Raw genomic sequence first — 9,522 nt, 5'->3', positions numbered from 1 at the left:
ACTCAGAGTATAAAAACATGTTTATCATGGTGAGCAGATAATGATACATTGTATATTAAACATGACATTGTGTAATCAGCTGAGACATTTGTATGTATAACAATCTCTCCCATCACACAAGGATCTCATGTCACCGGCTGATGTTTTTCTTCCAGGCTCCTTCTACTCAGCTATAGATGAGCAGAGTTCTGTATTAGAGGGAAATGTTTCCTGATGGTCACTCTTCACTCATCTAATGTGAAGATCATTCTAGAGGGAGATGTGAGAAGATTGTTTTCTGTGTAGAAAAGAAGATAGAAGGAAGAATGGGACACACACTCAGGATGATGGAGGTGTTTGCAGCCTCTGTGTTCAGCCTCCTCAGCAGCTCCTGACAGCTGTAAGTGACCCCCGATAAGTGACAGTCCAGTGAGCAGATCGGGTCCCCGATGAAGATCGGGCAGCGTTCTATTTCAGATAAAAGTCGGTTTTCTATCTACCGGGGAAACACAACAAGAGAGAGAAGATTCTCCAACTACTCCATGATACTGAGTGGGCGTGTCCGATGTGTAACCAATAGCAGAGCAGGAGGCTTGTTGTGTACCGACCAATAGCAGTGCAGGACGTTTAACTATATAATCCCAGAAGAGGTGAGTGAGGAAGTTTATCTGTCCAATAGACTTTCTAAAATTATGACTGAGACTGAGAGCGCCCCAGCCGCCGCTCCTCCAGCGGAGCCCGCCGCCAAGAAGAAGCCGGCTAAGAAGGCGGCAGCCGGAGGAGCCAAGAAAGGCAGCAAGAAGCCGTCCGGTCCCAGCGTGTCCGAGCTCATCGTCACAGCCGTGGCCGCTTCCAAAGAGCGCAGCGGGGTCTCCCTGGCCGCCCTCAAGAAGCTCCTGGCCGCCTCAGGATACGATGTGGAGAAGAACAACAACCGCCTCAAGGTCGCCATCAGGGCGCTGGTGACTAAGGGGAGCCTCGTCCAGGTGAAAGGACATGGCGCCTCCGGATCCTTCAAGATCAACAAGAAGCAGCAAGAGGGCGACAAGGCCAAGAAAGCCCCCAAAAAGAAGCCAGCAGCTGCGGCCAAAAAGCCAGCCAAGTCCCCTAAGAAACCGGCGGCCAAGTCCCCCAAGAAGGCAGTAAAATCCCCCAAGAAGGCAGCCAGCAAAGCGGCCAAGAAACCGGCAAAGGCTGCAGCTGCCAAGAAGGTGACAAAGAGCCCCAAGAAGCCCAAAGCTGCAGCCAAGCCCAAAAAAGCCGCCAAGAGTCCGGCTAAGAAGGCGGCAAAACCCAAGGCAGCAGCCAAGCCCAAGAAGGCCGCTCCGAAGAAGAAATAAATCCAAGCAGCCGGAGAACTCCTTCATCTACACCCCCCAAAGGCTCTTCTCAGAGCCACCCACCTCCTCCTAACAGAGCTCTACATACCGAACACCGACCAGGAGCCTCATTATACCTCCTACCTCCACATCCTCATCACATTCTACACTGACTACTTACACCTCATCTTCTCACAGCCACCCACCTACCTCCTCCTCACACATCGCAACCCTACACAATCCCCTCTATAGAACAATTCCATCATACATTCATACAGCGGGAGATCCGAACGCATCGTGTGTGCATCGATATCGGTTATGCAATCCCCGGTGTCACTTCTAGAAAACGATCACTCGGCAGTTTTCTCTAAAAGCTCTCATTGGTAGACAAATGAAGCACAAGCAACCGATTGGTGCAGCGGGACATTTTCAAATTGGCCGCCAAAATCTCACAGCTTTGATTAATGTAACAGTTCCCTCCCAGAGGGGAGATTGGGAATAAATAAACTAATAATGGGAACAAAGGGGTTCCAGGGGAGTTCCCCGGATTCTCCCCAGCAATGATTTGTTTTCTATACAATATGGGATATATTCTTCCTTCCAGTCTCTCCATGTGTGCAGCCCCGGCCGGCTCTGATCTCCTCTCATTACACAGTGCTAGTAGAGGACATGACTGCCCCTTCCCTAGTGACACCCCCATGTGGACGCCGGTTTATTCCCCCAATATTTTCTCTTCAGCTGATCAATCACCACATCTCTATCTTTGCCAAGAGAAAACCGATAGAAGTATCTAGAAAAACTGATGAAATTATTGTTAGGTGTAAAAATGAGACACAGAAATGGTGGATGGGAAGTCAGTGTGTAGCTGTGTTCCCCTCCCCCTCTCTATCCGGGAATTATTGTATTGGGTTAGAGAAAAGCAGAGGAGATTCTCCAAGTATAGATTGTTCATAAAAGGTATGAGTTGTTACTTTGTGATGGATTGATGATGGAAATAATTGCATTAATGAATAAATACCGAACCCCCCATCGAACTTTTGTACTTTTAAAGGCGAATTTTGCTTCTAGAAATATGTCTCCGACAAATCGGCTACAATTCTATCAGTTGAAAACTATTATCATTGAACGGATATAAAAGTAATACAGGGTCTAGATAAAAGGAGAAAGGAATGCAGCGAAGCTTCTCTCTTCAGTGGATAAGATGAGAATTTCCAGACTGGAGTTGGGAGAAGAAAAGAGGGAAGCGGAGATCTCCCCGGCGGGGTAAATTGGCTCGGTGTGATCATTGTACAAAAACTCATCACTAGAATTCTATTACAGCACGAGGAACCGATCCATACATTCATCTGAAAATAATTTTATATATATAAATAAAAGTGTAATGCAAGTGGTTTGGATTCGCCCTGTAGTCAGGGTAATAGATATATAGAGCTCTGTATATAGGAGGATGTGGTGGCTCTGAAAAGAGCCTTTGTGTTGGGATGATGGGAGTAGTAGTAGGGGTGGTGGTTCCGCTCCCCCTCTATGCCCTCTCTCCGCGGATGCGGCGTGCCAGCTGGATGTCTTTGGGCATGATGGTGACCCTCTTGGCGTGGATGGCGCACAGGTTGGTGTCCTCGAAGAGTCCGACGAGATAAGCCTCGGAAGCCTCTTGCAGAGCCATGACGGCGGAGCTCTGGAAGCGCAGGTCGGTCTTGAAGTCCTGGGCGATCTCTCGGACGAGGCGCTGGAAGGGCAGTTTGCGGATGAGCAGCTCGGTGGATTTCTGGTAGCGGCGGATCTCTCGGAGAGCCACGGTGCCGGGCCTGTAGCGGTGAGGCTTCTTGACTCCGCCGGTGGCCGGGGCGCTCTTGCGGGCGGCTTTGGTGGCCAGCTGCTTGCGGGGAGCTTTCCCTCCGGTGGACTTCCGGGCGGTCTGCTTGGTTCTCGCCATCTTTACTCAACTCTCTGCTGGAACAGTGAATGTGAATCATTGCCGCTCTGCGGAGCCATTTATACACTTCACTGCCTTCCGATTGGACAATTAACTCACACGCCTTTCAATGATTGGTTTTCTTAAAAAAAGCGGCATTTTTAAAATGCCCGCCAAAATCTGCACGTTATCTTCGTAAGTAGAGATGTCTTCTTTGTGTGGGATGGGGGAGGGGAGTTCCTCTACATCATACAAGCGCTCTCTATTACCAAAAAGAGAAAACATTCATCAGAAATATCTTTATATTCAAAGATTAGAGACTCCTTATAGATTTAGGAATTATAGACTGTGAGAATGGACTGGCGGTAGATCTCTACCTTTCTATATGATGGGAAATAAAGGATTCCATGTTTCATTATCAGATCTGTGTAGGATCATGGAACTGACCTCTATCAGACATGTAGCGGTTACAGATTTCCCCATATTAAAACTAGAATAAGAAAAAAGTGAAAGGACTGGTAGAAATCATGGCACTGCCAGATATGTACAATGAATCAATAACACAAATATTTCATGTCTGAAGAAGCAGATCTGTCCCCTCTTAGAAACATTGTAAACATTTTGCTGGTTTCTAGTTACAAAGTAAATTAAATTCTCTTCGGAGTATTAAATGGCTGAGGATCCTTTCTATCAGTTTTCCTTCCTGCCAAATGAGAAAATATTCATCAGAAATATGATATAAAATAAAAAAGATCGGAGATTCCTAATCGGTGTAAGAATTAGAAGCTCTGAGATTGGACATTTTTTCTCCATAATACAGTAAATGAGATGACAGAAAATCCTCCTCCGATCTCACTGATCTGATTAGTCCGTTCTTGGTGAATAACAAGTAGAAAGTTAACTTGCACAGCTTCTTCCATCCAGCACAATTCTGTACTAACATGGAGGGACAGATCGCTGAGCAGACAATGAATCGTCCCCCCAGCATTGCCCTCCCTGCTCCGGGCAGATCTGGGATCAGTCGGTGTCATTGTTTCCAGATGGATCAGCGCTCAGAAAGTTTTCTATCAGATCCATTTGGATGAAATTGAACTAAACTGCTCCAATGTATTCTCTATGGAGGAGAAACACTGACACCTGCTGGTAAAAAGAGGAATGGCTTCCGTGCGGGGATCTGTGAAGAGATACAATGTAATTTCATGGCTTCCTTTCCGAATCCATAGGAACAGAATAAAACGGATTAGTGTGTGCAGTTTGATAACAGAATTACAATTCATAGCTGAAGATCTGAGGAAATGGCATCCAGACTGCAAAATTTATCGGATGCATTTTTTTTTGTGTCAGATAAAACCTTTAGAAGTCGGCAGATGAGGGATCGCTCGGTGCGATCATTATTTCTAGATGTCCCATGTGGATCAGTATTAAACCCTAACACCTATTGCTGAATTCCCATTCCCCTTTCAATCAAATCCCTGTGTAATCATTATAATAGGTGTGCCGCTACTGCACCTTTCACACATAGATAGATTTTCGGTATATCTATCTATCTATCTATCTATCTATCTATCTATCTATCTATCTATCTATCTATCTATCTATCTATCTATCTATCTATCTATCTATCTATCTAATCTATCGAATCTATCGAATCTATCGAATCTATCGAATCTATCTAATCTATCTAATCTATCTATCATCTTATGTGGATCTAAGATCGATCTGTAATGAATGATCCATTTGTCTATACGGTGGTACACCTCTAATTAAACAAGTAGGCTAAAAGATCTGATTGCTGAGAATGGGGCATATTTGATCCAGGGTGTATTGCTGCAGAATAACACATTAACTGATACAGTGCAATGATGGGGTGATATTGGTTGGTGTATGAGCACTGAGGGATGGAATTGGTGTGTACCCCTCTGGTTATGTGTAGCAGCTGTGCCGGGTCCTATCCCATTCTAATAGAAGATGATGAGAGATCCGGGATTCTGGAGACATAATACAATGTGTGACCTCTCATCTGTTCCAGGACTCTGGGGGAACATGACTTGTGAGAGATCAGCAAAGGGTTCTAGATGTCCCAATCTATCTATGACCTGAAGGAACCCAGAGCCGAGCGTTCATTGTGGGGACTTTATATAGTAATCTGGATAGGAAGGTCACCAGTGAAAGGTGTTGGAACATCTGTTATAAACAGGAGGATGGATTGAGGGGAGAACTTTATATGCAGGAAGCGTTAATGGTCTATGAAGTCTTCTCTGGTCAAAATATGTAATAAAAAGTCGGCTAAACGATTGTGATAATTATTGGGAAGGAAATGGGTTTCTAGAAAATTTGGGAAAACTGATAATTCTTCATAAGACAATTGTCTAAATGTTGGGGTGGCTAGAAGAATTTTAGTTTCCATATTGATGGAACAAAAAGGGGGAGGGCAGTTGTATGGACATTTGAGTGCGCTCACATCTCTGGTATTCTTCTTTCTTTTTTCCGGTTGGGGTCATTTATCTAGGAGATCTGCACTCTACTAAAAGCTGGGAGATATTATGTCTCGTTTTGGGTGGGGTGGGGGTGTTACAAATGCTGCATTTTATGGTATTTTTGCGATTTCTATGTACTTCATAATATATTATTTTATATATTCTTTTTTATATTAGGATACTATTATATTTTATTCACTGAATGTGAATATTCCGATGTCTTAGTATGTAGTGAGGACATTTATTTGGAGGATCCTGGGTGACGTCAGAGACATGACCTCACCAGTAATGATGATCAGGTAACATCCAATGGTCACCCAAAAGGAGTGAAATGTTGTTCTTTCTATTGAACAAAGAGCATCATCGAGCGGGAAATTCAAATCACGGAACTGCTGAGGATTGGATGATTGAGAGCACAGAGAGGCGGACTTATTGTGACGCCTGGACGCGCCCTCCTCCAACCCCTCCCCCTTATTCTCCATCAGGTCCGCCTATGCTGCATATAAAGCGAGGCTGGGTGCTTTTCCTTCACATTCGTCTGATACACGAAGAGCTTGGAGATGTCTGGTCGCGGTAAAGGAGGAAAGGGTCTGGGGAAAGGAGGCGCTAAGCGCCACAGGAAGGTGCTCCGGGACAACATCCAGGGCATCACCAAACCCGCCATCCGACGTTTGGCCCGCAGAGGGGGTGTCAAGCGCATCTCCGGTCTCATCTATGAGGAGACCCGCGGAGTGCTCAAAGTTTTCCTGGAGAATGTCATCCGCGATGCCGTCACCTACACCGAGCACGCCAAGAGGAAGACCGTCACCGCCATGGATGTCGTCTATGCCCTAAAACGCCAGGGCCGCACTCTCTACGGATTCGGAGGCTAAACCCCAACATCCACCGCTTACCCACTTCACCCCAACAAAGGTCCTTCTCAGGGCCACCCACCTTCTCACACAAAGAGCTGTAACCATTCATTTCTCTAAGATCAACTTTTAGCACGTCGGAATGAAAGCTTTTTAGCTAAACACATATTAATCCGATTGTACAACTTTATTTTACTTGAAATACAACAGATCGAAGCGATCTAGTGTCTATATTCTCTCCGCTTACAATATCGTTAGATCACTTTATTCTTTTTCAGCTAGCTTGTTGAGACACCGATAAACCCCTTTCTTAGGCATTATTCCCAGTCACCTCACATTTCTTTATAGAAATATTCGGGGTGTGATAAGGGGACAATAAATATCGCTCAGTGACATTTCTAGATGATCATTACTCTATTTTCTCATCATAAAGACAGGTAGAAGTCATGTGACTGTCGTGTTCTGTGTATAGCGGTGGATTCCGAGCACTTGCAATAAAGGACATTTTTTGGTCAGTAATAATCCGGTCACCCCTCTCTATTCTGATTGAAATTAAAGTGTTGATCTGTTTTTCCGATCAAAGTTCTCCTCTGCTGATCTCAGTATTCAGGGTCGGATTTGGCGGTATAAAAGAAATGGATTTTTGTGTAACGATTTACACAATTCAGGCGGGTGAAATTTGAAATATTGGCCAATCAGAGTTGTGGGAAATCCCACAGCCAGCGACTAATGTCTTTCCTATGAGGAGTACAAAGAAAGTGTGCGATCTCTCTCCTTTCTCAGAGTAGAGGTCACGTGTTCAGTGACTTTCTAATCATCTCTACAGCAGGGCGGACTCTGAAGTATAAAACAACAAAACGGACGTTTATCAATGTATGGATTATCGTTGTGGAATTGCACTGTGAAATAAAGGGGCCGTTGATGAAAGCTGCTGTATTATCGTGATGGTAGATGTGAGAGGATGGGAAGTGTAGAGAATTGTGGCGGGAAACATGAAGATTGCAGCAATCAGAACTGTGAGATGACATGACAATGTATATTTGTGTTGCGGTGAGAGTGAAGGGGGGGGGGGGGTTCCTTTTCAGGTGAGAGAAGAATTGTTTGTTATTTCTAGAATGATTTGTGATGAGAAGTAAAGGATGGAGGAGAATGAAGAGGAGTCCCTGTAATGAGAGGACATTGCTCTATAAAGGGACACTGAAAGCGTTCCAATATAAACATCTATCATCATTTCTTATTACTGCCACGTGTAACCTAAGACATTGTTCCCCCCATGGGGAATCACACCTTCTAGTCATAGTAAGTATTTTATTTCCTAGTTGAAAATAAATGCAATGTATAATTGTTACAATCAGATCTCCAAATAACAATGTAGATGTATGCAGCTCTTTGAATGTAGATGTGGGTGGCTCTGAGAAGAGCCTTTGTTTGTGTTTGGTGAGGAGGGGGATGGGGGAGTTGTTGGGGATTACTTGGTCTTGGCGGCCTTGTGGCTCTCGGTCTTCTTGGGCAGCAACACGGCCTGGATGTTGGGCAGGACTCCTCCCTGGGCGATGGTGACGCCCCCGAGCAGCTTGTTAAGCTCCTCGTCGTTGCGGACAGCCAGCTGGAGGTGTCGGGGGATGATGCGGGTCTTCTTGTTGTCGCGGGCGGCGTTACCGGCCAGCTCGAGGATCTCAGCGGTCAGATACTCGAGGACGGCGGCCAGATAGACGGGAGCTCCGGCCCCGACCCGCTCGGCATAGTTACCCTTCCTGAGCAGGCGGTGAACACGACCGACTGGGAACTGCAGACCAGCCCGGGATGATCGGGTCTTGGCCTTAGCCCGAACCTTTCCTCCTTGTTTGCCGCGGCCAGACATGATTCTGTGATATTGGAGTTCTCAAAGAGATGTGAATGGCTGGAGCCACTCCCTTTCCTGTTATACTCTGAATGATATGACGTCTCGCCCTATGATTGGCCATGTTTGAAGTCAGCCAATGCTCTCTAGGTTTGTATCTAAACCAATCGGTAAATAAGGAAAGAAATCATTACGTCACTCCTCATCACATGACTGAGTCCTCCAATAGAAGAGTGAGGAGGATAGAGGCTCATTTGCATAGGACAGCCTATATAAGCAGCACATGAGGGCGGCGCCAGCACACTTTTCTCTTCTCAGAGCGGAGGAAACATTCTTCTTATCCCTTATCATGCCTGAACCAGCCAAGTCCGCCCCGGCGCCCAAGAAGGGCTCCAAGAAAGCCGTGACCAAGAGCCAGAAGAAGGACGGCAAGAAGCGGAGGAAGAGCAGGAAGGAGAGTTATGCCATCTACGTCTACAAGGTGCTCAAGCAGGTCCACCCCGACACCGGCATCTCCTCCAAGGCCATGAGCATCATGAACTCCTTCGTCAATGACATCTTCGAGCGCATCGCCGGCGAAGCTTCCCGCCTGGCTCATTACAACAAGCGCTCCACCATCACCTCCCGGGAGATACAGACCGCCGTCCGCCTCCTCCTGCCCGGAGAGCTGGCCAAGCACGCCGTCTCCGAGGGCACCAAGGCCGTCACCAAGTACACCAGCGCCAAGTAATACCCCTCCCCCACCCATCACCCCAACAACACACAAAGGCTCTTCTAAGAGCCACCCACATACTACACAACCGAGCTGTCATACAATCTTCATGTATCGTACAATGTATTACCTTTACAAGTTTTAGCTGTCCGGATAAAAGAAAATGAACTCAAAATAACATCATTAATAATCTTGAGATGAGAAGTAGGTCGGTCAGACTGGAAGGGGAATGAATAAAACCTTCCTTCTAATCTCATCCTTCTTTATTGCAGAGATCGTCTCCCCTCTCTGGCTCTATACATTTCCTATTCCTCGCCTTGTACTGCACACACCCAACTGCTCTAATCACTTCTGCTACATTGTTACAATGAAACATTCTCCGCAATCTCCCGACTTACATTGTTCCTTTATCTGGGAAGATCGTGGAGCTTT

General features: G+C 46.0%; 5 protein-coding genes across 5 annotated transcripts; 3 read left to right on the top strand and 2 right to left on the bottom strand.

The window, feature by feature from the left end:
• Positions 1 to 671: 671 nt before the first annotated feature.
• Positions 672 to 1,319, top strand: LOC309547589 (uncharacterized protein; the record flags this gene model as incomplete). Its single annotated transcript, XM_082247461.1, has 1 exon — positions 672 to 1,319. The coding sequence occupies one exon, from the start codon at positions 672 to 674 to the stop codon at positions 1,317 to 1,319; it is 648 nt and encodes a 215-aa protein (XP_082103587.1).
• A 1,501-nt stretch (positions 1,320 to 2,820) lies between these two features.
• LOC309547598 (histone H3.2) lies at positions 2,821 to 3,321 on the bottom strand (the record flags this gene model as incomplete). The annotated part of the gene is made up of 1 exon (XM_082247471.1): positions 2,821 to 3,321. The coding sequence occupies exon 1, from the start codon at positions 3,229 to 3,231 to the stop codon at positions 2,821 to 2,823; it is 411 nt and encodes a 136-aa protein (XP_082103597.1). The 5' UTR covers positions 3,232 to 3,321.
• Positions 3,322 to 6,247: 2,926 nt separating this feature from the next.
• Positions 6,248 to 6,559, top strand: LOC309547655 (histone H4; the record flags this gene model as incomplete). Its single annotated transcript, XM_082247532.1, has 1 exon — positions 6,248 to 6,559. One exon carries the CDS (start codon positions 6,248 to 6,250, stop codon positions 6,557 to 6,559), a length of 312 nt encoding a protein of 103 aa, XP_082103658.1.
• A 1,447-nt stretch (positions 6,560 to 8,006) lies between these two features.
• Positions 8,007 to 8,399, bottom strand: LOC309547622 (histone H2A type 1-like; the record flags this gene model as incomplete). Its single annotated transcript, XM_082247499.1, has 1 exon — positions 8,007 to 8,399. One exon carries the CDS (start codon positions 8,397 to 8,399, stop codon positions 8,007 to 8,009), a length of 393 nt encoding a protein of 130 aa, XP_082103625.1.
• Positions 8,400 to 8,727: 328 nt separating this feature from the next.
• Positions 8,728 to 9,108, top strand: LOC309547627 (histone H2B 1.1; the record flags this gene model as incomplete). Its single annotated transcript, XM_082247504.1, has 1 exon — positions 8,728 to 9,108. One exon carries the CDS (start codon positions 8,728 to 8,730, stop codon positions 9,106 to 9,108), a length of 381 nt encoding a protein of 126 aa, XP_082103630.1.
• Positions 9,109 to 9,522: the final 414 nt, after the last annotated feature.

Source organism: Pelophylax lessonae, assembly GCF_965119305.1.
Source record: "Pelophylax lessonae genome assembly, chromosome: 2".
In the NCBI taxonomy this organism is placed as follows: Eukaryota; Metazoa; Chordata; class Amphibia; order Anura; family Ranidae; genus Pelophylax; species Pelophylax lessonae.
The sequence above is the reverse complement of the archived record's forward strand: the minus strand, read 5'-3'. Positions and strand labels throughout refer to the sequence as shown.